Raw genomic sequence first — 24,182 nt, forward strand, 5'->3', positions numbered from 1 at the left:
ATTATTTCTTAGATTGATTCCACTTTTTATTCTGCCTGTTTCTTAGATTAATTGTTGCTACTGTTTTTTTTCTTTTACTTTGGTGAGAAAAATTTGCTCTCATCTTGTTCTTTTTATGTTATTTTATGGATTTCATGAATTATTTACCCAACGTTGTGACAATCTTCTGCTGACCTTTTATTTTCCCTCCTTGACCCATCTTCAGCCTAACAAGTTACTTCCAATTACATTGTTTCCACAAATACTCCTGCTGTCTGCACTTTATATACTTTCTTTAGGCTGGCCCTGAATGCAGTTTCTGTTTTCCATTCCCATTTCACAAAATACCTTCCCTGTGAAATCCCCCCTTATCAGTTCAACATGGTTCCCATTTAGTATCTAAAAACATTTAAAAGTTATTTAAAACCTAACAATATTAGTAGGTCAGATAGTTTAGGAGAACAATAGAGAACAAAGCGCTACCAGTAATCCCACCACTGTACCGCAATAGCACTTTCTGTTTTCTATATTATTACCTTTTTACCCATGTGAATAATTTTTTTTTTTTTTTTTGAGACTGAGTCTCGCTCTGTTGCCCACGCTGGAGTGCAGTGGTGCGATCTTGGCTCACTGCAATCTCTGCCTTCCAGGTTCAAGCGATTCTCCTGCCTCAGCCTCCTGAGTAGCTGGGATACAGGCGCGTGCCACCATGCTCAGCAAATTTTTGTATTTTTAGTAGAGAAGGGGTTTCACCATCTTGGTCAGGCTGGCCTTGAACTCCTGACCTCATGATCCACCTGCTTCAGCCTCCCAAAGTGCTAGGCTTACAGGTGTGAGCCACCGCGCCCGGCCGTGAATAATATTTTTTATGTATTTGGAATAAAAGGTTCATATTCTATTTGGTAGCATGCTTTCTTCATATATCGTTGCTTCGTTAACATTTTTCTATAAATATCCTAATTATTTTCAGAGCTGTTTAATATTTTTATTATTGTTGCATAATTTATTAAATTTATTATAATATATAATGTATAATAATTTATTAAATTATTCCCTTATTGTTGGGTATCCAGTGTGTTTCCAGGGTTTGATATTCTAGATTTAACTATAGTGAACATCTTTGTGAATTTAGTTGAGCCTTCCATTTTCTTAGAACCAGCACTCAGGAGCAGGATTACCAAATAGAAGAATTGGAATTTTTTTGTAGAGTTTACTAAATACCGTATTTTGTCCCCATGAACTATATACCCTTTCAGAATATTTCATTAGCATCTGGCCACTATTAAGTCCTTATTCTTCTTGTTTAAAAAAAAATGGGGCAGAGGGAATAATTTTGGCAATTAAAGAAAAATTGAGTAGCATACTGCTTAACCAGTACAGTTTGATCATCCCTAATCCAAAAATCTGAAATCTGAAATGCTCTAAAATCTGAAGCTTTCTGAGTGCCAACTGATGCCACAAGTGGACAATTCCACACCTGACTTCATGTGGTAAATTGCAATTAAAACACAGGTGCACACCACACAGTTTATTCAGCGTTCCCAAGGGAAAAAAAGACTCCTTCTGCCTTCTGTAGCAGTGATATATCTTTTCCTTGCACACCCAGATTCCCCTCACACAAGCACTCCCACAGAGGGTAATAAAATGGCATGTATGCAGGCTGGATGCACCAATAACAGGTTCCCCGCAATGCCCCACATGGGGCCAAGACCTATGTGCATCACTTACTGTGTTTTTTTGCTTATTTTCTGTTCTGTGGTGTAAAGATGTTGAAAATGTCCAAAAGGCCTGCAGATACCTCTGAGGGGTAATAGTGACAAGGACACAAGGAAGCACTTATGTTTATCTATAGCACAGAAAGACAAGCTGTTGGAGAAACTGGACAGTGGTGTTAAGTGTGCAGTGTGTTGCAGAAGAGTATGGTGTTGGAATGACTACCGTATATGACCTGAAGAAACAAAAGGATAAGCTATTGAAATTCTGTGCTGAAATCGTGAACAGAAGTTAATGAAAAATAGAAATACACTGCACAAAGCTAAAAATGAAGATTTCGATCACGTATTGAAAAAGTGGATCCATCAGCATTGGAGTGAACTCATGTCACTTAATGGTAATACTGGTCATGAAACAAGCAAAGATCTATCATGATGGACTAAAAATTGAAGGAAGCTGTGAGTATTCAACAGGCCATTTGCAGAAATTTAAGATGAGACACGACATTACAGTTTTAAAAATTTGTGGTGATAAAGCATTTGTTGATGATGAAGCAGCAAGAAGTTCATTGACAAGTTTGCCAAAGTCACCGCTGGTGACTATCTTATGCCAGAACAAGTCAGTAATGCTGATGAAACATCACTGTTTTGGTGTTAATGCCCCAGAAAGACACTGGCTATAGCAGATGAGACAGCTAATACAGGAATTAAGGATGCCAAGGACAGAATAACTGGGATGGGATGTGGTAATGTAGGAGGCACTCATAAGTGCTGTGATGGGCAAAAGCTTGCATTCTTGCTGTTTTTAAGGAGTGAATTTCTTACCAGTCTGTTATTATGGTAACAAAAAAGCATGTATTACTAGGGATATCTTTTCTGATTGGTTTCCAAACATCTTGTACCAGCAGCTTGTGCTCACTGCAGGGCAGCTGGACTGTGCAACAATGGCAAGATTTTATTTCTTGATGACTGTTCTCATCTTCCAGTTGAAATTCTCCTCAAAAATAATATTTATGCCGTGTACTTTCCCCCAGTGTGACTTTATTAATTCAGCCATGCGGCCAAGGTATCCTTAGACCAGTGAAGGGTTAATATAAAAATGCTTTCTTGGGGGAGTGGCTGGCAAGGTAGCCGAATAGGAACAGCTCTGGTCTGCAGCTCCCAGCGAGATCAACACAGAAGGCAGGTGATTTCTGCATTTCCAACTGAGGTACCTGGCTCATCTCACTGGGACTGGTTAGACAGTGGGTGTAGCCCATGGAGGGTGAGCCAAAGCAGGGTGGGGTGTTGCCTCACCCAGGAAGCACAAGGGGTTGGGAAACTCCCTCCCCTAGCCAAGGGAAGCCATGAGGGACCCTGCTGTGAGGGACAGTGCATTCAGGCCCAGATACTATGCTTTTCCCATGGTCTTTGCAACCCACAGACCAGGAGATTCCTTCAGGTGCCTATGCCACCAGGGCCCTGGGTTTGAAGCACAAAACTGGGTGGCCGTTTGGGCAGACACCGAGCTAGCTGCAGGAGGTCTTTTTGTTTTGTTTTGTTTTGATTTGTTTTGTTTTTGAGGCAGAGTCTTGCTTTGTTGCCCAGGCTGGAGTGCCATGGCGCTATCTCGGCTCACTGCAAGCTCTGCCTCCCAGGTTCACACCATTCTCCTGCCTCAGCCTCTCGAATAGCTGGGACTACAGGCGCCTGCCACCACGCCCAGCTAATTTTTTGTATTTTTAGTAGAGACGGGGTTTCATCATGTTAGCCAGGATGGTCTTGATCTTCTGACCTCATGATCCACCCACCTTGGCCTTCCAAAGTGCTGGTATTACAGGCATGAGCCACCACGCCCGGCCAGGAGTTTTTGTTTTTCATACCCCAGTGGCACCTGGAACACCAGCGAGACAGAACCATTCACTCCCCTGGAAAGGGAGCTGAAGCCAGGGAGCCAGGTGGTCTAGCTCAGCAGATCCCAACCCCATGGACACCAGCAAGCTAAGATCCACTGGCTTGAAATTCTTGCTTCCAGCACAGCAGTCTGAAGTTAACCTGGGATGCTCAAGCTTGGTGGGGGGAGGGGTATCCACCATTACTTAGGCTTGAGTAGGTGGTTTTTCCCCTCAGAGTATAAAGAAAACCACCAGGAAGTTCGAACTGGGCGGAGCCCACTGCAGCTCATCAAAGCTGCTGTAGCCAGACTGCCTCTCTAGATTCCTCCTCTCTGGGCAGGGCATCTCTGAAAGAAAGGCAGCAGCCCCAGTCAGGGGCTTATAGGTAAAACACCCATCTCCCTGGGACAGAGCACCTGGGGGAAGGGGCGGCTGTGGGCACAGCTTCAGCAGAGTTAAACGTTCCTGCCTGCCAGCTCTGAAGAGAGCAGCAGATCTCCCAGCACAACATTTGAGCTCTGCTAAGGGACAGACTGCCTCCTCAAGTGGGTTCCTGACCTCCATGCCTCCTGACTGGGAGACACCTCCCAGCAGGGGTTGATAGACACCTCATACAGGAGAGCTCTGGCTGGCATCTGGCAGGTGCCACTCTGGGACAAAGCCTCCAGGGGAAGGAACAGGCAGCAATCTTTGCTGTTCTGCAGCCTCCACTGGTGATACCCAGGCAAACAGGGTCTGGAGTGGACCTCCAGCAAACTCCAGCAGACCTGCAGCAGAGGGGCCTGAGTGTCAGAAGGAAAACTAACAAGCAGAAAGGAATAGCATCAACATCAGCAAAAAGGATGTCCACACAGAAACCCCATCTAAAAGTCACCAGCGTCAAAGACCAAAGGTAGATAAATCCATGAAGATGAGGAAAAACCAGCGCAGAAAGGCTGAAAATTCCAAAAACCAGAATGCCTCTTCTCCTCCAAAGGATCACAACTCCTCGCCAGCAAGGGAACAAAACTGGACAGAGAATGAGTTTGACGAATTGACAGAAGTAGGCTTCAGAAGGTGGGTATTAACAAACCTCCCCGAGCTAAGGGAACACGTTCTAACCAATGCAAGGAAGCTAAGAACCTTGAAAAGAGGTTAGGGGAATTGCTAATTAGAATAATTAGTTTAGAGAAAAACATAAATGACTTGATGGAGCCGAAAAACACAGCACAAGAACTTTGTGAAGCATACACAAGTATCAATAGCCAAATCAACTAAGCAGGAGAAAGGATATCAGAGATTGAAGATCAACGTAATGAAATGAAGTGTGAAGACAAGATTAGAGAAAAAAAGAATGAAAAGGAATGAACAAAGCCTCCAAGAAATACGGGACTATGTGAAAAGACCAAACCTACGTTTGATTGGTTTACCTGAAAGTGACAGGGAGAATGGAACCAAGTTGGGAAACACTCCAGAATATTATCCAGGAGAACTTCCCCAACCTAGCAAGACAGGCCAACATTCAAATTCAGGAAATACAGAGAACACCACAAAGATACTCCTCGAGAAGAGCAACCCCAAGACACATAATCGTCAGATTCACCAAGGTTGGAATGAAGGAAAAAATGTTAAGGGCAGCCAGAGAGAAAGGTAGGGTTACCCACAAAGGGAAGCCCATCAGACTAACAGCGGATCTCTCTGCAGAAACCCTACAAGCCAGAAGAGAGTGGGGGCCAAAATTGAACATTCTTAAAGAAAAGAATTTTCAACCCAGAATTTCATATCCAGCTAAACTAAGCTTCATAAGTGAAGGAGAAATAAAATCCTTCACAGACAAGCAAATGCTGAGAGATTTTTGTCACCACCAGGCCTGCCTTACAAGAACTCCTGAAGGAAGCACTAAACATGGAAAGGAAAAACCAGTACCAGCCACTGCAAAAACATACCAAATTGTAAAGACCATTGACACTATGAAGAAACCGTATCAACTAATGGACAAAATAACCAGCTGGCATCATAATGACAGGATCAGATTCACACATAACAATATTAACCTTAAATGTAAACAGGCTAAATGCCCCAATTAAAAAACACAGACTAGTAAATTGGATAAAGAGTCAAGACCCATCAGTGTGCTGTATTCAGGAGACCCATCTCATGTGAAAGACACAAATAGGCTCAAAATAAAGGGATGGAGGAATATTTACCAAGCAAATGGAAAGCAAAAAAAAGCAAGGATTGCCATCCTAGTATCTGATAAAACAGACTTTAAACCAACAAAGATCAAAAAAGACAAGGGCATTACATGATGGTAAAGAGATCAATGCAACAAGAAGAGCTAACTATCCTAAATATATATGCACCCAATACAGGAGCACCCAGATTAATAAAGCAAGTTCTTAGAGACCTACAAAGAGTCTTAGACTCCCACACAATAATAGTGGGAGACTTTAACACCCCACTGTCAATATTAGAAAGATTAACGAGACAGAAAATTAACAAGGATGTTCAGGACTTGAACTCAGCCTTGGACCAAGTGGACCTAATAGACATCTACAGAACTCTCCCCCAAATCAACAGAATATACATTCTTCTCAGCACCACATCACACTTATTCTAAAACTGACCACATAATTGGAAGTAAAACACTTCTCAGCAAATGCAAAAGAATGGAAATCATAACAAACAGTCTCTCAGACCACAGGGCGATCAAATTATAACTCAGGATTAAGAAACTCACTCAAACCTGCACAACTACATGGAAACTGAACAACCTGCTCCTGAATGACTACTGGGTAAATAACGAAATTAAAGCAGAGATAAATAAGTTCTTTGAAACCAATGAGAACAAAGACACAATGTACCAGAATCTCTGGGACACAGGTTAAAGCAGTGTTTAGAGGGAAATTTATAGCACTAAATGTCCACAGGAGAAAGCAGGAAAGATCTAAAATTGACACCCTAACATCACAATTAAAAGAACTAGAGAAGCAAGAGCAAAAACATTCAAAAGCTAGCAGAAGTCAAGAAATAACTAAGATCAGAGCAGAACTGAAGGAGATGGAGATACAAAAAACCCTTCAAAAAATCAGTGAATCCAGGAGCTGGTTTTTTGAAAAGATTAACAAGATAGAAAGACTGCTAGCCAGTCTAATAAAGAGGAAAAGAGAGAAGAATCAAATAGACACAATAAAAAATGATAAAGAGAATATTACCACTGATCCCACAGAAATACGAACTACTATCAGAGAATACTATAAATACCTCTACGCAAATAAACTAGAAAATCTAGAAGGCCAGGCGCAGTGGCTCATGCCTGTAATCCCAGCACTTTGGGAGGCCAAGGCAGGCAGATCCCCTGAGGTCGGGAGATCGAGACCAGCCTGATCAACATGGAGAAACCCCATCTCTACTAAAAATACCAAAAATTAGCCGGGCATGGTGGCACATGCCTGTAATCCCTGCTACTTGGGAGGCTGAGACAGGAGAATTGCTTGAACCTGGGAGGTGGAGGTTGTGGAGATTGCGCCATTGCACACCCAGCCTGGGTAACAAGAGCGAAACTCCGTCTCAAAAAAAAAAACAAAAAACCTAGAAGAAATGGATAAATTCCTGGACACATACACCCTCCCAGGACTAAACCAGGAAGAAGTCAAATCCCTGAATAGATCAATAACAAGTTGTGAAATTAAGGCAGTAATTAATAGCCTACCAACCAAAAAAAGCCCAGGACCAGATGGATTCACAGCTGAATTCTACCAGAGGTACAAAGAGGAGCTGATACCATTCCTTATGAAACTATTCCAAGCAATAGAAAAAGAGGGACTCCTTCCTAACTCATTTTATGAGGCCAGCATCATTCTGATACCAAAACCCAGCAGAGACACAACAACAAGAAAATTTCAGGCCAATATCCCTGATGAACATCAATGAAAAAATCCTCAATAAAATCCTGGGAAACTGAATCCAGCAGCACATCAAAAAGCTTATCCACCACGATCAAACTGGCTTCATCCCTGGGATGCAAGGCTGGTTCAACGTATGCAAATCAATAAACATAATCCTTCACATAAACAGAACCAATGACAAAAACCACATGCTTATCTCAATAGATACAGAAAAGGCCTTTGACAAAATTCAACACCCCTTCATGCTTGAAACTCTCAATAAACTAGGTATTGATGGAACATACCTCAAAATAATAAGAGCTATTTATCACAAACCCACAGCCAATGTCATACTGAATGGGCAAAAGCTGGAAGCATTCCCTTTGAAAACTGGTACAAGACAAGAATGCCCTCTCTCACCACTCCTATTCAACATAGTATTGGAAATTCTGGCCAGGGCAATCAGGCAGGAGAAAGAAATAAAGGGTATTCAAATAGGAAGAGAGGAGGTCCATGTGGAGAAATTGGAACACTTTTACACTGTTGGTGGGAGTGTAAATTAGTTCAATGATTGTGGAAGACGGTGTGGCGATTCTTCAAGTATCTAGAACCAGAAATACCATTTGACCCAACAATCCCATTACTGGGCATATACCCAAAGGATTATACATCATGCTACTATAAAGACACATGCACATGTATGTTTATTGCAGCCCTGTTCACAATAGCAAAGACTTGGAACCAACCCAAATGCCCATCAGTGGTAGACTGGGTGCAGAAAAGTGTGGCACATATACACCATGGAATACTACACAGCCATAAAAGAGGATGATTTCATGTCCTTTGCGGGGACACGGATGAAGCTGGAAACCATCATTCTTGGCAAACTAACACAGGAACAGAAAACCAAACACCACATATTCTCACTCATAAGTGGGAGTTGAACAATGAGAACACATGGACACAGGGAGGGGAACATCACACGCTGGGGCCTGTTGGCGGGTGGGGGGCAAGGGGAGGGATAGCATTAGGAGAAATAACTAAGGTAGATGACAGGTTGTTGGGTGCAGCAAAGCACCATGGCACGTGTATACTTATGTGACAAACCTGCATGTTCTGCACATCTATCCCAGAACTTAAAACATAATAAAAAAATGCTTTCTTGAACAGCATACTAACAGCAGTGAACAGAGGCATGAGTGTGGACGATTTTCAAAAAGAGTTTAACATGAAGGATGCCGTATATGCTGTTGCCAGTGCTTGGAACATAGTATCTAAAGACACAGTTGTGCATGTCTGGCACAACCTCTGGCCTGGGACTATGTTTAGTGATGATGATCAAAGTAGTGACTTTGAAGGATCTTGTATGTCAAATGAGAAAAAAATGATCTCTGACCTCTCCTCCTTACATTTGCAAAAAAATATACCTTCAGAGTCTGTCTGGAAGGTGGGTGAAGTGGATATTTAAGAAGTTTTTAACGTCCATAATGAGGCTCCAGTTACTCCAGTTGACTGATAGTGAAATAGCCAAAATGGTTCTGAATCAAGGTGGTCATAACAGTGATGATGAAGATGACATTAACACTGCAGAAAAAAGTCCTATACATGACATGGTGAAAATGTGTGATGATCTTACTGAAGGACTAGAGCAGTGTTCATTTATAACAGAATAAGAAATCATGTCCGTTTATACAATCAGAGAGAAAATTCTAAAGCAAAAACTGTTGTTAATAAGACAGATGAGGCTGGGTGCAGTGGCTCATGCCTGTAAATCCCAGCACTTTGGGAGGCTGAGGCAGGCGGATCACTAGACCAGGAGATCGAGACCATCCTGGCTAACACGATGAAAACCTGTCTCTACTAAACAAAATACAAAAAATTAGCTGGGCCTGGTGGTGGGCACCTGTAGTCCCAGCTACTCAGGAGGCTGAGGCAGGAGAATGGCATGAACCCGGGAGGCGGAGCTTGCAGTGAGCTGAGATGGTGCCACTGCACTGCAGCCTGGGCGACAGAGTCTCCTGGTCTCTCATCTGCTTCTGATGCTTCTTATTACCTAAAAACAAACACAGAAACAAAAACAGGATACAGTGGCCTTTTAATCAAAACACAATATCATAGGTATAGACTGAAAGCCTGTCTTCATTTGTTCTTGCTCTTGTTTAACAGCTGATACAAGTATTCTGGTGATACTACTGTGCTGCTAGGTTACCCTGAACATATTATTTTTTAACCGTATCAGTAGTAGGTAATATTTTTTACTGTTAGATACTTATGTGTAAGTAAGTGTAAGAAAATAATTGCTTATCAGTAGCATACAAGTTCAGAGTTAGGAATGGTGGTGATACCTAACAACCGCAGATCGTCCACATGGGTGCCCAAGATAGTGACACCTTTGCTTTCTGATGGTTCAGTGTATACAAACTTTGCACAAAATTATTTAAAATATTTTATAAAGTTTATCTTCAGGCTGTGTATAAGGTTTATGTGAAACAAATGAATTTCATGTTTCGACTTGGGTCACATCCCCGAGGTACCTCGTTATGCCTATGGAGATATTCCCAAATCTGGAAAAGATTCAAAATATGAAACACTTATGATCCCAAGGATTTTGGATAAGTGATACTCAAACTTTATATCATTTTACACCTGATTTTTTTCTTTAATATCTATGAGTATGACACAAAACACAGGTAATGTTTTTAACATTTATGCATTATCTTTCCCCTTCACTTACATGACTTTTTAAAAAATGTTCTTTGAACTTCATATTTCTCTAGGGCTCGTGTTAAAAACTCTGAGTATTTCATATTTATTCAAAATTACCAATGTAGCCTGAACTACAGTTCTTCCAAACATGGATTAATGTCTTTGTTTCAGTGATATTCACAGTAGCCCATTTTTTTGTGTGTATTTAAATGTTTCATAAATTTAGGCTGGGTGCATTGGCTCATGCCTGTAATCCCAACACTTTGGGAGGCCAAAGAGGGAGGGTTGTTTGAAGCTAGGAGTTCAACATCAGCCTGGGCAACGTAGCATGACCTCATCTCTACAAAAAATGCAAAAATTAGCCAGGCGTGGTGGTGTGCACCTGTAATCCTAGCTACTCGGGAAGCCTGAGTCAGGAGGATTGCTTGAGCCCAGGATTTGGAGGCTGCATTGAGCTATGATTGTGCCACTGCACTCTAGCCTGGGCATTAAAAGAAGACTGTCTCAAAAACAAAAACAAAGTTTAATAAAGTTATTGTTACAGAGCCCATGGATTATTTATGCTATTTTTTTTTTAATTTTTTAGCTGGATCTGGAGATTCTTATATGGATTGTTAATATCCAAACTTACTTGCAAAATATGATGCGATTGAATGAATATCTTTACATAAATCTGCATTGATCGAATGGTTGGTTTTTCACAATAAAATTTATTATCTCACAAAACCAGAAGTCCAGAAGGGAGGCTCAAGTTAGGCATTAGCTCATTTGAGCCATCAAGGAATTTCTTTTCACCTTTCTCTTTGCTTTTCTTGGTAATTCTTGGGTAATTCTTAGGGCTTTTTTCTTGGGTAATTCTCATCCTGGGCAAGTTGAGTACATTTCAGGTTCTACATCTAGCTGTGACAATGTCAGGGAAAAAAGAGAGAATCCCCTTCTGTGGGTCTGTCTTAGGAAAGAAAAAATCTTTCCTAGAAGTCTTCCATGAGATTCTCCTTATATTATGCTGGCCACAACTGTGTCATATGTCCTACCTAAACTAGTTCTTTGCAAAAGTAATGGGGCCACCATGACTGGCTTAGATCAATTAGGAATTGCCTGTATGGCTGGCTTAGGGCCAGCCCTCTGAAAGTACATGCCAATGCCTTGTGGATTCTTCAGGAAAGAAAACAGATTCTATTAGAAAAGAGGAGGGCAGAGGAGAAAGGAAATTAGGACAGGCAACCAAGAGTGTATGCTGCATTCGATTATTTAATAAATGGTTTTAGAATAATTGACTTTTCATTTGGTTCTGTGCATGTCCATGTTACTTGGTTGATGGACTTGATCAGATTCTTCTTGTTTTCATTTTTTTTTTTTTTTTGGTCTACTTGTTATGTCAGTTACTGAAAGGGAAGTGTAAAAATCTCTAGCTATATTTGTGGCTTTGTACATTTCTCCCTTTAATTCTGTCAGTTTTTATACACACACACTTAGGATTATTGTGTCTTCTTGATGGATTAACCCCCTTTTCATTATGAACCATTCCTTTTTATCTCTGGTAACCCTTGATGTTATCACCAGTGTTTCCATGTCCGCCTTTTCTGATGTTAATATAGCCACTCCAACTTTCTTATGATTACTGTTTGCTTGATGTATCTTTTTTTTTTTTTGAGATGGAGTCTTGCTGTATCGCCCAGGCTGGAGTACAGTGGCGTGATTTTGGCTCACTGCAACCTCCACCTCCTAGGTTCCAGCGATTCTCCTGCCTCAGCCTCCTGAGTAGCTGAGATTATGGGCGTGCACCACCACGCCTGACTAATTTTTGTGTTTTTAGTAGAGTCAGCGTCTCACCATGTTGGCCAGGCTGGTCTCAAACTTCTGACCTCTGGTGATCCATCCACCTCGGCCTCCCAAAGTGCTGGGATTAAAGGCACAAGCCACCGTGCCTGGCCTACTTGATGTATCTTTTTTTCATTATTGTATTCTTAACCCATCTGTGCCTTTGTATTTAAAATATATCTCTTATGAACATTGTATAGTTAGGTCTTTTCTCCCAGTCTGATAATCTCTGACCTTTAATTGGAAGGTATAGTCCATTTACATTTAATATTATCGGTAGGATTGAGTTTAAGTCTGTCATCTTGACAATTGTTTTTATTTGTCTCATATGTTCCTTGTTCCTTTTGGTCTCTTTTCCAGTCTTCTTTTATTTATTTATTTTTATTGATTTTTTTTTAAGGATTCCATTTTATTTCCTCGACTCGGTAGCTACACTTAAAAAAAAATAGTTGCTCTAGAGTAGGGTTCTCAACCTCCACATTGTTGACATTCTTGACCAGATAATTTTTTGTTCTTGAGGTTGACCTGTGCATTATAAACCTGACTACCCACTAGGTGCCAGTAGCATATGCCCCCCGACCCCTGTTATGAAAATAAAAAATGTCTCCAGTGATTGTCAGATATCCTGTGGGATGACGAGAGGCAGAAAAATTACTGTTGGTTGAGAATCTAGCTTTAGAGCTTACAGTATGCATTTTCAATTTATAACAGTCTACCTTGAAATAATATACTATTTCATGTATTGGGTTAGAATCTTAAAAGAGTACTTCTATTTCCTCTCTCCCTTCCTTGTGCTATGGTTGTCATACACTTTAATTCTATATGTATTTATAAACTTCACATTGCCTTGTTAATCTTTTTGCTTCAAACTGGTGATTTTCTTTTAAAGAAATTACAAAAGAGGGGAAAACATGTCTTTTAGGTTTACCAGGTTCATCTTATACTTTTCCTATTCCAGCCTTGGAATCAGTCATTTTTTCAAGAAGTCTTGGTTTCTTATAGTAGAAAGTAATAATTAGAAGCTAAGATCTGGGTTCTGGATATGTTCATTGCTAGGGTGTGTGTGTGTGTGTAAACACATGTACATCTGTATTTTCATATATTAAAAGCTGAGTTCATAGTGATACATCCAATTTCAATCAAACATTGCATGTTAACTTGTTTCCTCTCTCTCTGATAGTGAAAAACCTAACTTCTATTATCTCGAATATACTTGTATATCAGTTTCCTGATATGTAACCAAATAATAGTTGCTCCTCCCCTGTGCTGTTGTTGCCTCCTCCCCTGTGCAGATGCTGTCCTCATTCCTTTCAGGCTCTGACATCTGCATACTCTTACCTCAGCTCAGCTGAGTTCTTCTTTTTTCTTTTTTTTTTTTTTTTAAGAGATGGGGGTCTTACTCTGGCACCTAAGCTGGAGTATAGTGGCATGATCATGGCTCACTGCAGTCTCTAACTCCTATGTTCAAGGGATCCTCCCACCTCAGCCTCCTGAGTAGCTGGGACTACAGGTGTGTGCTGCCATGCCCGGCTTTTTTTGCTTTTTGTTTGTAGAGACAGGGTCTTGCTATGTTGACCAGGGTGCTCTTGAACTCCTGACCTCAAGTGGTCCTCCTGCCTAGCCTCCCAAAGTGCTGAGATTATAGGCATGAGCCACTGTGTCCAGCCCCGCCTGAGTTCTGACACCTTCCCTCAGCTACCCCTTTGCATGGATGCCTATCTCAACCTGGTCAACTCTGACAGCCATGCCAGGTGGCCCTCCTAGGCAGAAGCCCTCACCCAGTTTGGACTCTGTACTCACCCTAGCCACCGTTTCCTATGGATACCCTGCTGAAGCTTTGAGATCCTGCGCTAGGTAGCTCACACCGTGGAAGCCCACTTTATCCCACTTAGGTTCTAACTTTACATGCTGGGTTATCCCGTGAACTCTTCTCAGTGTAGATGCTCTCCTCCTCCTACTCTGGCTCCCATGGTAAGCCAGTCTCCAGAGTGAACTCTGTCACCTCCTGCTAGACTACTCTTCTGCTTAGCTGCCTAGCTCTCCATCCTGCTTTATACCACCAGATGGCTTTTGTATGGAATTGTTTGGGTAGCTAAGGGGGATGGAAGAGGAAGAAGACCTTGTAGTTGTTAACACAAAACATTTATTAGTTTGTAATGATAGACTCATGTGATCATTTGATTGTCTTCTCTGACCTTTCTCAAGGTAGGGACTGTTCCATGGATACCAAATAGTTTCCCCAGGATCTAGCATAAAGTATGCACTCAAGTTTTTATTGAATAAATAAATATTCAGAAAGATTAAGTACTTTAATCAGGTCATACAGCTATTATGTTTTTATGTGTTGAAGACATGGATTTAAATACACTTCTGGCTGGGCACAGTGGCTCATGCCTATAATCCCAGCACTTTGGGAGGCCAAGGCCAGCGGATCACTTGAGGTCAGGAGTTTGAGAGCAGCCTGGCCGACATGGTGAAACCTCTACTCGACTAAAAATACAAAAATTAGCCATGCATGGTGGTGCGTGCCTGTAATCCCAGCTGATCGGGAGTCTGAGGCAGGAGAATCGCTTGAGCCGGGAGGCAGAGGTTGCAGTGAGTTGAGATCACGCCACTGCACTCCAGCCTGGGCCACAGAGCGAGACTCCATCTCATAAATAAATAAATAAATACAATTCTCTGATTACAAAAATAAATACAAGCATCCTGAATGCTTTCACATCAGATACTTTTCCTGTACAAAAGTATATGGAAATCACAGTGATGGCAGTGGTGGCCCATCTGGTAGCTGCTGCAGAGATGCTGCAGTGGGGGAGGCGTCGCCAGGGCTGCCCATTCCACAGAGCCCGCAGGGAGCCAGGAACAGATAGGAACCCTACTCTCTTCTGAGTTGGCAGGGCAGGAGCCCCGCCCTCCTGGGTGCAGCTCCAGTGGGTGCAGTGGACTCCAGGTGAAGTCCTCAGACTTCGAACCTAAGTGGGATAAAGTGGGCTTCCATGAGTGTGAGCTACCTAGCACACACTCAGGTGGAGTGAGAAGTTAACAGGGCTTTTTCTGGCCCGCCCGTGGCCGCCCGTGAACCAATCAGCATGCAGTTCCTCCCTGCTGAGCCCATGAAAACCCTGGACTTAGCCAGACTCCAACAGACTGGGGAAAACCTGCCTGTGGAAAGGAGCTACCCGCTGTGGGTCACCTCCCCACGCAGACCTGGGCATCCCTGTGCTCTCAGGGGCCAGGGAAGGCCCCCCTTCCTTTGCAGTCTCTGAAGTGCCTGCTCCTGCTGCCTGGCCTCTCCCCGCTCCTGCTGTCTGCTCCGGTTTCAGAGCAAAGTTGAGGCCTAGCCTGGGTGCTGTTGCCACCCAGCTGGGTGCACACCACTTGGGGTGGCACTGACGTGCCAGCCCCCTGCCGCCTGAACCGCCCCCCCCCCCCCCGAGACTTTGGGTGCCAATGAGCACGGGAAGGAGGCCAAAGGGGGTCGAGGGTGGGTTGATAAGGGCCTGTAGGCGCCCCTTCCCCGAACAGCCTGGGCTCTGTGATTGATGGCAGCAGGAGGCAGACAGGCTCGTGAGTGCAAAGGGGCGGGTCCCGGTGAGGTCCCACCCTCAAACCAGGGATGACCTGAAGCATGGGGTCTGGGCTGTCAGTTCCAGGTGGAGTCGAAACTGGAGTGAGAAGTTACAGGGCTTTTTCCGGTCCATTGGCCGCCCATGGACCAATTAGCATGCACTTTCTCCCTTCTGAACCCATGAAAACCCCTGACACAGCCAGACTCCAACAGACGTGGGGAAGACCTGCCTGTGGAAAGGAGCTACCCACTGTGGGTCTTCTCTCCGCTGAAAGCTGAACACTCGTTCAGGAGACCTTCTTGTAGAAAGGAGCTACTCGCTTCGGGTCTCTTGAGAGCTGTTCTGTTGCTCAGTGAAGCTCCTCTCCGCCTTGGTTGTCCGAGTACTTCATTCTTCCTGGATGCGAGACAAGAACTGGGGTCCCGCCAAATGCCGGGACTGAAAGAGCTGTAACACAAACAGGGCTGAAACATGTTCCCCTGCTCCCCATGTTACCAGTGACAGGAGAGAAGAGCTGCAGCCCTTGGGGGATCCCAGACCTAGGGGCTCCCCAAGCCTGGGCTCTGACACCCTCTTTGGGACTCTGTGGTTCTGGTGTCTCCAAGCTTTCGGGCGCCACTGTGTTCTCGTTCAGATGCGGATGCCCGCAGCAGAAGCTGTGTGCGGTACATCTGGTCCAGCCGCAGCCTTGCATGGAGCTGGCATCTCTGCCAGTGCCTGGAGCTGCCCGCCCCACTGCAGCAGCTGGCATCTGCGCCTGGCTCACTGTTGACAGGTGTGGGATCCGGGCCGGTAGCACGAGCCAAGCACCGCCTGCAGGGACAAGTGGACAGAATGAGCCCAGTGGGCAAGCAATACTCAGGTAGAAGGTGCCGCCGGCCACAGACGTTTCTGGCTGGTGAAGTGACACCCCAGAGATCCCGTGACAATACTTTAGTTAGGGAGTTACCCATGTACATGATTATCTTCATTTAATATAAGACCATACATTATGAGTGCCATATAAAGTTTAATGCTTTAGGTAGTATAAAAATATCTTTCACTTGGATAACTTTATACTCATTAAGTCATAAAATGTTGGCACTGAAAGAGGCTCCAGAGATAGTCTAGTTCAGCACAACCAAGCAATACAGAACATACATGTTACTAGTATTCAGGAAGGAGTGGGGAACTATGTAAGTAATGGAAGTAAGCCTTCTAGGTGATTCTGACTACCTTGCCTGCCTGCCTGCCTTTCCTTTCCTTTCCTTTCCTTTCCCTTCCTTCCTTCCTTCCTTCCTTCCTTCCTTCCTTCCTTCCTTCCTTCCTTCCTTCCTTCCTTCCTTCCTTCCCTTCCTTTCCTTTTCTTCTGTCGCCCAGGCTGAAGTGCAGTAATGCCATCTCGGTTCACTGCAACCTCTGCCTCCCAGGTTCAAGTGATTCTCCTACCTCACCTTCCTGAGTAGCTGGGATTACAGGTGCGTGCCACCATGCCCGGCTAATTTTTGTATTTTTAGTAGGGATGGGGTTTCACTGTGTTGGCCAGGCTGGTCTTAAACTCCTGACTTCAGGTGATACGCCTGCCTCAGCCTCCCAAAGTGTTGGGATTACAGGCGTGAGCCACTGCGCCCGGCCTTCTTGTCTCAAAGTGTCCCTCAGTCTGTGATTGATCTTGATCTGCACAACAGCTCTTAGAGACACAGGGCAAGGAAAAATTCAACAAATGAGGATGCTGAGGTCTAGACAGTCATAGCGACTTCTCAAGTTTTATCCTCCATCTTTATCATTCTCTAGAGACATTTTACATAAGAACGTGATATTATTTAAAACTTTTTCTGTAATACAGTTTATTTGTCATGGTGAGGATGTGGTAGAGAAAGGTGTGAAAAAACATCCTAAGTACTTGAGAATTAGGCTATTAGTTTCTTTTTATTGTTTCAGCAGTGCTTAAAAAGTTAATATGAAGAGTTATATTCCAGGTTCTCTCAGTTAGGAATATTAACTTATTGATGGATAATAGTCCTTTTAGATAGTTGATGAATTCAGAAAAATTACAGATGAAAAACCTGCGAGAGGGAAGAATATCTGAAACTCATACATCTTTAGTGTAAGTTACTAGTACTCCTTACCTATGTGTGCTTGCTAATATTAGAATCCCACTGAAAAGAACCTCGTATAATCAGAATCTTTTTGCTGTGGATATGTTGAGTATGCCCATTTACAACTTTTCATATCATTATTTAATGATTCAGAGTTCTTAGGAAATGACTTTTTCTGTTTTTATTAAAATTTTTTTCCTCTTCACCATTCTCAGAGAAAAGGGAATTATCTTGTTCAAAAGATGAATGTGAGTTATTTCATGGATACTATGTTTAAACTGGCTGATTAGAACCTGAAAAATAATATTTGAAAAATATATAACATATAAATAAGATTCAAAAATTAATAAAATTGCTTTGTTCTTATATTATTCACATTGAGAACCTACATTTTCTAATAGAAAATCTGTTAAGAGACAGGTCTGGGAACATCCTGTCTGATAATTTGTTTCTTTCATTCTCACTCTTCACCAAGGGAAAATCATTTCATTTTTAAAATCTGAGAACAATGGTTACCTCCCTTGAAGAGTTTGAAGACTAGATATCAAATATGTAAGGTGCCACACATTTTATCTGACACTTACTAGGTGCTCAATAAATTGTACTTTTTGTTGATTTCCCTATTCTTTAAACTATTATCTACTATAATAACCAGAAGTAACTTTAATTTTGCTTTCCTGTCAAATTCTCTTTTCCCTTACTCCTTTTCTACAGGTGTATCTACATCAGCAATCAAAATGGCATCAACCAGACTTCCTTCCCCCAAAAGCTTAGTGAGTGCCCCAACTCAGATTCTTGCACAGTTCCCTAAACAACATCAACAGTCTCCTAAGCAGCAGTTATATCAAGTGCAACAGCAGACACAGCAACAAGTGGCCCAGCCTTCTCCAGTATCTCATCAGCAACAGCCTCAGCAGTCTCCTTTGCCACCTGGTATTAAACCTACCATCCAAATCAAACAGGAGTCAGGTAACTGGAAAATGTTTATAAGATATGGTAATTCTTTATTCACCAGTTTTTTTAGTCTTCCAGTCCATGAACACGGTATGTCTCTTCATTTATTTAGGTCTTTGACTTTTTCATCAATGTTTTACAGCTTTCAGCATATAGATTCTGTATATATTTTGTTAGATTTGTACCTAAGCATTTCATTTTCTTGTCGTGATTATAATTGGTATTATGATTTTAATTTCAATGTCTACATGTTTTTTGTTAGTATATAAAAATAGTATTGATCTTGTATCCTTTGACCTTGCTGAACTCACTTGTTCTCAGAGTATTTACATAGATTCCTTGGGATTTTCTGTGTATGCAACTATGTCATCTATAAATAGGGACAGTTTTGTTTCTTCCTTTCCAATCAATTGCTGTTTATTTCTTTTTGGTGTTTTATTTTATTGTCTAGAACTTCCAATACTATGCTGAATGAATAAGAGTGAGGAAAGTGGACATCCTTGCTTTGTTCCTAATCTTAAGGAGAAAACATTCAGTTTTTCACCATTAAGTACGATACCAGCTGTAGGCTTTTTATAGATGCTCTTTATCAGGTTGACGGAGTGCACTTCTGCTACTAGTTTTTGGGGAGTTTTTATCATGAATGAGTGTTGGATTTTGTCAAGTGCTTTTTCTGTTCAATTAAGTTTTTTCTTGTTTAGTCTATTGATATGCTGGAGTATATTGATTGATTTTATGTTAAACCAGCCTTGCATATTTGAAATAAATCCCACTTGGTCATGATATATAATTTTTAAAAATACATTGCTGGATTCAATTTGTCTCTCTATTCATGAGACATTTTGGTCTGTAATATTCTTATTTTATACTGCCTTTGTCTGATTTTGGTGAGGATAATACTGGCCTCATAAAATGAGTTTGGAAGTATTTATTTCCTTTCTATTTTTTGGAAAAGACTATGTAAGATTGATGTTAAATTCTTTAAATGTTCAATAGAATTCTCCAATGAAGCCATCTGGGCCCGGAGAGTTCTGTTTTTAGAAGCTTTTAATTGATGAATTCCATTTCTTTATTAGTTATGGGACTTTTCAGATTATCTGTTTCATCTTGGTTTTGGTAGTTTATGGTTTTGAGGAATTGATCCATTTCTTCTAAGTTGTCAAATTTTTTAGTGTAAATTTGCTTGTAGTAGTTCTTTACTATTCTTTTAATGGCTATAGGATCGATATTAATGTCCTGTTTCATTTCTGATATTGGTGGTTTGTATCTTCTCTTTCTTTGTCAGACTTGCTATTTATTGCATTTAAAAATTTATTGAATTTTTTAAGAACTAGATTTTTGTTTCATTGATTTTTCCTTTGCTTTTCTGTTTTTAATTTTATTATCTTTATTATTTCTGTCCTACTTTCTTTAGGTTTATTTTGCTCTTCTAATTTCTTAAGGTGGGAACTTAGATTATTGATTCAAGACATACTCTCTTTTCTAATTACTTAGCATTTAGTTCCATCTATGTAAAGACATTTGTCACAAATTTCTCTCGGCACTGTGTTAGCTGCCTTCCACATATTTTAATATGTTCTGTTTTCATTTTTACTCAATTTTTTGTGTAAGACTTCTTCTTTGACCCATGGATTATTTAGAATTGTGTTGCTTAATTTCTAATGGAGATTTTTCTGGGTTGGTTTGTTTGTTTTGCTATTGATTTCTAGTTTGATTTCATTATGGTCTGAGAACACACTGTATCATTTCAATTCTTTTATGTTTATTGAGGTTTGTTTTTTCACCCACAATATGTTCTTCTTTGGTGGGTGGTCCATGGTGCTCGTAAAATATCTATGCTGCCGATGTTGGGTGGAGTATTCTATATATGTATATCAACTAGATTCTGTTGGTTGATTATATTGTTCAGTTCTCCTATATCTATGCTGAATTTTCTGCATAGTAGTTCTATTAGTTGATGGGAGTGAGGTAATAAAGTCCCCAACTAATTGTTGGATTCTAGTACTGCAAAAACAGCTCTCTCAGTTTTTGCTACATGTATTGTATTTTGATATATCTATTGTTTGATGCATACATATTTAGAAACATTGTGTCTTCCTGGTATATTGATCCTGTCTCATGTAGCGTTCCTTTTTTTCTGCAATTAATTCTCTATTTTTTTTAAATACAAAGGCTGATTTTTAAAAATTTCCATTCTTAAAATTTAATTCCAATTTAACTTGTAAAGTCTGCCATATAAATTAATGATGATAACTAGCCTGCATTAGTATATTTAGTGCATGTAATAGAGAACTATACTGACTGGAGGGGAGTGAGTTCTATTGCCTTGTAAAGTATACTTTATCTGTAATTAATATAGCCACTCCTATTTTCTTTTTATTCATGTTCACATAGTGTATTTTTTTCTCATCCTGTTACTTTCAACCTACTTTTATTGTTGTATTTGAAGTGAGTTTCTTGCAGACAGCATACAGTGTAGTTACATATTTTTATATCAACTTTGCCAATAACTTGTTTTTGTTTTTGAGACAGAGTCTCGCTTTGTCACCCAGGCTGGAGTGCAGTGGCACAATCTCGGCTCACTGCAACCTCCGCCTCCTGGGTTTAAGCGAGTCTCCTGCCTCAGTCTCCCAGGTAGCTGGGATTACAGGTGCACACTACCACGCCCAGGTAACTTTTGTATTTTTAGTAGAGACAGGGTTTTACCATGCTGACCAGGCTGGTCTCGAATGCTGATCTCAAGTGATCCGCCCACCTCAGCCTTCCAAAGTGCTAGGATTACAGGTGTGAGCCACTGCATCTAGCCAACCAATCTTATAACTTTTTTTTTTTTTTTTTTTTTTTTTTTTTTGAGATGGAGTTTTGCTGTGTCGCCCAGGCTGGAATGCAGGGGCGCTATCTCGGCTCACTGCAAACTCCACCTTCTGGGTTCACACCATTCTCCTGCCTCAGCCTCCCAAGTAGATGGGACTACAGGCGCCTGCCACCACACCTGGCTAATTTTTTGTATTTTTAGTAGAGATGGGGTTTCACTGTGTTATCCAGGATGGTCTCAATCTCCTGACCTCGTGATCCGCCCTCCTCCGCCTCCCAAAGTGCTGGTATTGCAGGCATGAGCCACTGTGCCCGGCCCCAATCTTTAACTTTTAAATGATATATTTAGATCATTTACATTTAAGGTAATTGTTGATATGGTAGTGGTTACATGTGCCATTTTATTTTGTTTGTTTCTTTTGTTTCTTGTTTCTTTTTTCTTGCCTATTTGTAGTTTACTTGAAGAATTTTTAGGGTTTCATGTTGACTTATACATATTATTTTAAAGTATATTGTTTTGTTCTGTTTTCTTAGCGTTTGCTTATGGTATTACAGTATACATGTGTTGGCCATGTGAGGCCAGGAGTTTGAGACCAGCCTGGGCAATATAACAAGACCTCTACCCTTTTGTAGAGACCATTTTTTGGTCTCTACAAAAAATTTAAAAATTAGCTAGAAATGGTGGCATGTGCCTGTACTCCTAGGTACTTGGGAGGGAGCAGGAGGATTGCTTGAGCCCAGAAGTTTGAGGTTGCAGTGAGCTATGATTAAACCACTGCACTCCAGCGTGGGCTACAGAGTGAGAGCCTATCTCAAAAAAAAAACCAAACCCAAAACAATAAAAAAAAAACTTGTGTCGCCTATCACATCTGACCTTTTCACTGCAAATTACTCTATATTTGAAATAATTTTATCTTTCTAGTAAAAAAGGGAGATTTCACCATATCTAATGTTACTTAATATAATACTTAATGTTACTTAATGTTAATATAATACTTAATGTTCCTGGCTCAGAGACTTTGCCAAAGGATAGAAATAATTCATAAAACAGATAGCTCCTAATCTCTTCCCAAAGGAGCTAACTCCATTTATACCAGAGCATGGAGAAGTTCAAGACTAAGGGCATTCTCAAGAACAGTGAAGGAAGTGGTGAAAGGCAACCAGAAGGAGATTCATGGAAGTAATGAACATATAGTCTAGACTGCAGACAGTTTATAGAGAAGAAGCAGATAATATAAAAGCTGGGAAGAGCCTTCATGAGGTTAGAAGAAATATCAAAAATGAACCCCAGAAACTATTCCTTCAAAGGAGCCAAAATTCGGATTACAGAGTAATGTATGTTCCAAAGCTTTCCTGAAAACAGAGCAATCAGCCAGCAGTTAATAGAGTTTAACAGCTGGGTGTGGTCAAGGAAAGAATAGAAAAAAGCCAAACTAATACCACTGTCATCCCAAAGTGACTGTAAGTATACCCAGAGCAGTGTCTCCATGAGGAGTAATATCAGATGCTTAGATGAAGGAGCATGGGCTGGAGAGGGAATAAAAAGACTTTACTAAAATAACTGATCCCATCACTAAACAAATAACTAGGCAAATAACAATAACAAATCCCTGGTGAGGGGAGACCAGTACCCAGGTACTGCATGGTCATCCCTCAGTATCCGTGGAAGATTGCTTCCAGGACCCTGTTGATACTCAAATCTGTGGATGTTCCAGTCCTTTATAAAAAATGGTGTAGTATTTATGAAACCTATGCACACCCTCCTGTATACTTTAAATCATCTCTAGATTACCTATAATACCTAATACAATGTAAATGCTATGTAGCTGTTATACTATATTGTTTCTGTATTTGTATTATTTTTTACTGTTGTATTATTATTTTTGTTGTCTTTTTCCTAAATATTTTTGATCCATGGTTGCTTGAATCTGAAGATGTAGAAGTTACAGAGGGCTGTATGTATATTATCTAAAATGTCTGATTTCTAACAAAGAAGGAGGCAGGTAAAGAAACAGGAAAATATTACCGATACATTAGAAAAACAAACAAACAACAGAAACTATAAGAGCAACCAGATGTCAGACTTAACTGAAAAGTACTTTGAAGTAGCCATTACAAATATGTTCACAGAACTAAAGAAAAACAGGATTATAGAAGTAAAAGAGGCTATGAGGACAATATTACATCAAATACAGATCAATAAAGAGATAGAAATTAGTTTTTAAAGAGAGCCAAACAGAAAATCTGGAGGTTAAAAGTAAAGTCACTGAACTAAAAAATGCACGAGAGGGGTTCACGTGTAGATCTGAACTGGCAGAAGAAAGAATTCGCAAATCTGAAAAATGATCAATAGAGGTTGTGTGAGCTAAAGAACAAAGAGAAGAAACAATGAAGAAAAGTTAACAGAGCTTCAGAGAAATGTGAGACATTAAATACACCAACATACATATAATGGAAGTACGAGAGTTGGGAAGAGAGAAAAGAAAAGAAATATTCAAAGAAATAATGGCTGAAAACTTTTCCAAATTTATTGAAAAGCAGTAACATATATGTTTAAGAAGCTTAACAAATTACAAATAAGATAAACAAAGATCATAAGCAGACACATCTCAGTAAAAATGCTGAAATTCAAAGACAAAAAGAAAATCTTGAACACAGCAAGAGAAAAACAACATATCACTTACAAGGAAATTGCAATAAAGTTACGTAAGAGCTGACTTCCCAGTGGAAACATTGAAGACAGCAGGCAGTTGGATAACACATTTGAAATGCAAAAAAAAAAACCCACCAACTAAGAATCCTATATCCA

The 24,182-nt window shown here is 40.8% G+C and overlaps 1 protein-coding gene across 15 annotated transcripts in view; it reads left to right on the plus strand.

Moving 5' to 3' along the window:
- Positions 1-24,182, plus strand: part of EMSY (EMSY transcriptional repressor, BRCA2 interacting) — a 110,549-nt gene that overhangs the window by 36,868 nt on the left and 49,499 nt on the right. For all 15 annotated transcript variants that reach the window (XM_055356843.2, XM_019037534.4, XM_063693393.1 and 12 more), the window contains one exon: positions 18,320-18,574. In XM_055356843.2, the coding sequence (XP_055212818.2) occupies positions 18,320-18,574 (255 nt within the window). The remainder of the gene's footprint in view (positions 1-18,319; positions 18,575-24,182) is intronic.

Source organism: Gorilla gorilla, chromosome 9, assembly GCF_029281585.2.
Source record: "Gorilla gorilla gorilla isolate KB3781 chromosome 9, NHGRI_mGorGor1-v2.1_pri, whole genome shotgun sequence".
Taxonomy (NCBI): domain Eukaryota; kingdom Metazoa; phylum Chordata; class Mammalia; order Primates; family Hominidae; genus Gorilla; species Gorilla gorilla.